This window comes from Carlito syrichta, unplaced genomic scaffold, assembly GCF_000164805.1.
Source record: "Carlito syrichta isolate Samal-C Ts95f unplaced genomic scaffold, Tarsius_syrichta-2.0.1 Scaffold313421, whole genome shotgun sequence".
NCBI classification, from domain to species: Eukaryota; Metazoa; Chordata; class Mammalia; order Primates; family Tarsiidae; genus Carlito; species Carlito syrichta.
This window is the reverse complement of record NW_007257517.1, coordinates 77605-83465: the sequence shown is the minus strand read 5'-3', so window position 1 is coordinate 83465 and position 5861 is coordinate 77605. Positions and strand designations below refer to the sequence as shown.

General features: G+C 32.7%; 1 protein-coding gene across 1 annotated transcript in view; it reads left to right on the top strand.

Annotated features, from left to right (window-relative positions):
• Nucleotides 1-5651, top strand: part of LOC103272976 (vacuolar protein sorting-associated protein 13B-like) — a 173966-nt gene extending 168315 nt beyond the window's left edge. The window contains exons 15-17 of the mRNA XM_021718764.1: nt 4442-4576; nt 5333-5506; nt 5596-5651. Coding sequence (XP_021574439.1) covers nt 4442-4576; nt 5333-5506; nt 5596-5651 — 365 coding nt within the window. The remainder of the gene's footprint in view (nt 1-4441; nt 4577-5332; nt 5507-5595) is intronic.
• The last annotated feature ends 210 nt before the right edge of the window (nt 5652-5861 follow it).

Below are 5861 nucleotides of genomic sequence, written 5' to 3'. Positions count from 1 at the left end.
CAACCGCCTGGGCAACTTGGAGAGACTTCATCTCTACAATAAATAAAAAATGAACCAGGTGTGGTAGTGTGTGCCTGTAGTTCCAGCTACTTGGAAGGCTGAGGCGGAAGGATTGCTGGAGCCCAGCAGGTCAAGCCTGCGGTGGCCAGGAGTGGCCACTGTACTCCAGTCTGGGTGACAGAGTAAGAATCCAACTCAAAAAAAAAAAAAAAAAAGGAATTTGTGTTAGGAGCTGATATTTTTCATAAAAGCATTAGTATAAGAAATAGCACACGAGTGTAAACTAGTGCAACCTCTGTGGAAAGCAGTGTGGCGATTCCTAAAAGCTCTAAAAATTGACCTTCCATATGATCCTGCAATCCCCCTACTGGGAATATACCCTGAAGAACACAAATCACTCTATAAAAAAGATACCTGCACACGTATGTTTATCGCAGCATTGTTCACAATAGCAAGAACCTGGAAACAACCATGCTGCCCATCAAAAGAGGACTGGATTAAAAAATGTGGTACATATACACGATGGAATACTACGCAGCCATAAAAAAGAACAAAATCATGAATTTCGCTGCAACCTGGATGGAACTAGAGTCTATAATACTGAGTGACCTCTCACAAAAACAAAAATCCGAATATCACATGTTCTCACTCATATAATGGACCTTGAACATCCAATGCAATACTATGAGAAAATGACGGATGGTACTGGGAAACTATGGGGGGGAGGGGGATGGGATTAACAGTAGCAAATATCTGTCGGGGGATGGGAAAACACTTCTTATCTACAGGGTGCCTGAATGAAACGTCATTGTACACCTACCCTTAACTGTACCCCACAAAACCATAATAAAAACTACTGATTAATGAAAAAAAAAAAAAAAAAGAAATAGCACACTATTTTATATTTAATTGTGTTATAAAAATTGCTAATTATTTTTAGATTACTTTATTGGTAGTATAGTGTAAAATTACATATCAATTGCAGCGCCTTAGGGATGCCCTCTTTTCCCATAGTGGTCTATGACAGCAATATTTGGGTAAATATAGTACCCCGTAAAGCACTTTTTCAAATTTAAGTTGTTTTCATTATCTTTGTGATTGTTCTTTTGACTCATGTCAACTGTCTATATATCCTACAAAAATACTGTATCCCTTTTCTAAATTAAGTTCTGTATAAATTTCAGTGAGTTCTCAGAGTTAAATACGTTGAAGATAACTACAGTTATTTTGGCCTCCACAAATAAGAGCTATAAATAGTGACTTGCCTTAAGCCACCTAATTACAAGTTAGGTAATGCTGCCTATATCTGAAGCTACATTTATTTAGCTTCAGTGATACTGCTTGTTTTGTTTCACCATATTGCTTTCCACATTGATTTCACAGTTTCAGAGCACAGGATTCATGTAAAACATGATGTCAGTGGTGCCCTGAGTTGTGTAATGCCAAGACTCTGCTCCCTCTGCCTTTCTATTGCTTATATTTGCAGCATTTTGCAATTTTTGGTTGAGAGGTGAAGTGGAAAAAAACAGAGACTATTTTTTCTAGCAACTTTTTTCTGTTTGATATTAAGGTCTATCAAATTATGACATAATTATTCTCCTTTTTAAAAATCTGAGCTTGTGTCACTGAAAACAAATGAGTTTACTTTATTAAAAATCTTTTTTTAAGGAGAAACAATGGCATAATGATGTTTTGTTGTTAAAACAAATTTAAAATTATCTGAAAAACATAATGATAGTAAACATGTAGAACTAAGTTCTTGATAATATTGGTCTATACCAAAATGCTTATACAGGTATATAAAGTTCTTACCGGAAGAGGCTTTAGGTGAGATCTTCTGATAAAAGTCTTATATGTAACATGCATGAGATATTAACAGAGACCCATTATTTATGATTCAAAGTAGCATACTAAGCTTTGCAAACTGTAAAGGAAGCAGGGTTATTAAATAATTTTAAAACAAAATCATTTGCCTTTCCATATTTTTTGGCTTTTGTATATACCAGAAACTAATTCAATTCTTTTAGTTCTTGACACTGTCAGCAGCTCTTGAGAGAATCTTTTAGGAGTTCTTGTCTTCTGACTGCTGTAAGGTTTCCTATAGGTTTTTGAAAATTTGGTATAGAATGAGAGTCTGTGAAGGCAGGAGGATATTATTGAGTATGTCTCCCTCTCATCCTCTAATATAGTGATTGGAGCAGGGTAGGTTACCCACTGACTATAACTCCCTGTGACCATTATAGATGTTAAATAGGTAGAGTAGCACTACATCCTTTCTTATAAGGATAATGTGATCCAGCCTTTACCACTTTCTTACTTGAGCCTCTGACAAAATCGTTATTTCTCTAAGCCTTTGTTTTTCTATATTAAAGTGGATATAGTGATAGCCACCGCAGATTTTGTATGTGTGTGTGTGCACGTGCGCGCATGTGCGTGCTGAATAAATAAAACAAGTATAGTGCGTAGTACTTAGTAAGTGCTCAGTGATTATTTGGTACGATGATAACTAGTACTACTACTATGATGATTCTTTTAGTATTATTGGCACTATTGATTTTTCTGAGATATTAACGTTATTTGAGAAATGGATTTTGAGAATATGATAAAAATGCGTTAGAAAAATGCATAAACATAAAACATTTTAGTTATCATTTTATGGATTACATAGACTGCTGAAAGTCTGCTGTAGACCCAAGTTTAGAACTCCTTCTCAGACAATAATGGATACTACTTCAAATGAACACAACACAGGTGGCAGATACTGGAAAATAGCAACCAGTCAATATATAATTATATAAAGACCAAATATAAATTAGCAAATTAATAGTTCCTTCTGAAGTAAGGGTTAGCATGGGGCAAGGTATTTCTCAGAATGACATCTTCTAACCATTTACAGATCATTTAATGTGTTAGTTAAATTGTAGATTCCTGGTCCACAGCTCAGGATGACTCATTCATAATTTCTTTGTGAGATTATGAATCTTCTTGAACATAAACTTTGAAAGATTTTAGAATAATCTAATACATCTGTCATAAAAAGTTTGTGGTCTTCTTAATTATTCATATATAGTTTACGACGGTCCAAACACAAAGGATAGAATATATTTAACCAAAATGTGGAATTGGAGGAAAAAAAAGGGAAACTATGTTGGTAGGTTTCATGAATATCAGCAAAATGAGTGGTAAAGTCTTCTGTGATGAGCTCAGATTGTGTTAAACACCTTAGCTGTTTTGCTTAGAAACTGTAGTACTTTGGGCAAATTTGATAATTTATGTAATCCATTGTATCCTCATCTATAAGATTTGAATAATGATGATATCCATACTATAGGCCTGTTGTAAGGATTGAATGATATGATTTGCATAACACACACTAAATCCTCAGTAAATATTAACTGATGAGAATTCATTATCATCATCATAATCATCGTCGTCATCATTATTGTGTCATCATTGTGGTTGTCAATGCTGTACTGGTTGTCAGTACTATCAGTTTTTATGACCTCTCTGCCTGTATAGTTTTATCTAACACGAGGATAAAAATGAGGTCTTCCCTTTTGAATTATCTTTTCCCAACCATTTACTTGTGGTAGTTATTACTTTCTGTGCTTTTATATCCTTCCGCAAATGGGAATGTAATAGAGATGTTAATATCCACTCTTTTGGGTAATTAATAAAAATTTTTTTACTTCCTTTGACCTGTTCAGAGCATGTCAGTTTTGTTTCTAAGTATTGATTTTAACTTAGGAGCTATTTTTACATATTTTGAATATTTGAAATCTGAAATGCTCCAAAATCTGAATCTTTTTGAGTGCTAGCACTTCAAGGAAATGCTCTTTGGAGCATTTCAGATTTTGGATTCTCAGATTAGGGATGCTTTACTGGTAAGTATTTAAAGCAAATACTTGTATTCTAAAATCTGACAGAATGTGAAATTTGAAATATTTCTTGTTCCAAGCGTTTCAGAGAAGGGCTACTCAACCTATATTTTGTTTCTGTCTTCTCCTTTCACCTGACCAAGATGTTTTAGAGAGTTTGTTTACCCAGGTAGTTTTATGTTTAAATGTTTTCCTAAATGAAACTCAATTTATAAGTGAAATTTGTTTCAAAAAGAAAAATCTTACTCTATATTCTAAAGCCAAATCTAATATTTAAAGCTTTCTCTTGTTTTTGAAAGAAATATTTATGTATTAACTTGTATTTCTTGAGCTTGACTAATCAAGAGCTGACGGCATAAGTATAGTTATGAGAGTTCAGCCCATTTATTTTAAAACTGCATCCTTGCACCTCCTAAACACTAAACTATGAAACCTAACACAAATACTGTAAGAACATCTGAGGCAGATAATTAAAGTATAATTAAGTTTAAATGCCTTGGTGAAGGAGTATAAAAATTATTTAAATTCAATCGGCTAGTACATTTGCAGTTTTCTTTTATTAGGTGTGAAATCTAAGAATCCCCTGCCAACTCTTGAGGGCTCAATCCAGAATGTTGAATTGAAGTACTGCAGCACATCATTGGTCAAATGTGCCTCTGGGACCGTGGGATCAATAAAAATTTGTGCCAAAGCCCCAGGTATGTGCAGCTGGACCGTGTAAAACTTTATTGCCTGTATAGGAGAATTGGCCTTGCATTTTACAAGGAGCGTTACTGAAACAAGAATTTACTCATTGTTCCTATGAATCAGAGGTTTAAAATTTTTACTTAAAAAATTTTTAATTGTGCCAGGATGATACTTCTTGACTTAAAAATATTATTATTTGTTTAAGGAAAAAATGTTACATAGTTTTATAATTGGTTATGATAGAGAAAAACTAAGGAATGTTCTTATATTTTTGGGAGGAATGGGGGTACAGATATGTATTACACCAAAGAATTAAATTAAGTGTTGTTAGTATAATAGAATTAAACAGAAAATCCAGTTGTTTTTAAATTTGGGGTTGTAATTGATTTAACCTTACTATGAATATTTTACTTTATAATATATTTCTTAAACTATTTATAACTTTTTTAGGGCAAATTAAATTTTAAGAGAAGTTTATAAAAGTATAGATTTTGAATTTTTTAGAAGACAGTGAGTTCAAGTTGTTTCCTCTTATAAATTTTTCTGAATATGTTCTATATTCACTAGCAAAATGTCAAAACTTCATTCTACGAGTTAAAAAGGCTTTAAATTTTATCAGACTCCTTAGAGTATAACTAAATGGACAGCTTAAAATTACCAAATATAATTGAAATGGTGTTAGTATATTTTAAAATCAAGCATTCTCAAGCTACTCCTATATTTTATTTAGTAAGATTTGTTGTGATTTTATAAATATTTCTGTTCAGTTGACAGCGGAAAAGAGAAATTGATTCCCTTGCTTCAGGGTCCTTCTGACACTAAAGACCTTCATAGCACCAAGTGGCTCAATGAGAGTAGAAAGCCAGAATCTCTCTTAGCTCCCGATCTGATAGCCTTCACAATTCAAGTTCCACAGTATATGGACTACTGCCACAATTCTGGTGAGTACAAACCTATCATTACCTTATTTAGCATTTTCTTCAGAAAGGCTTTTAAAATTGGGCTTTTTAAATTTTTTTTTTTTTTTTAGCAATTTGTGTCCATTGGGATATTTTCTGCAGTTATGCTTTTTCAAAATTCAGATGAAGTATTTTTGTGTCATTTTTGATTATTGAAATGTGTTTATAAACAATAATTATTGTATTCGTTTATTTTATTTAGTTTATGTGAAATAATTTAGCTGTATGTATAGCACTTAACCTTAGATTTATATCTATAAAAAAACAACTAGGTTTTAAAATATCACATAAAATATAATACATATTTTCTTGGGATGGTATCATTTGGTAACCTATG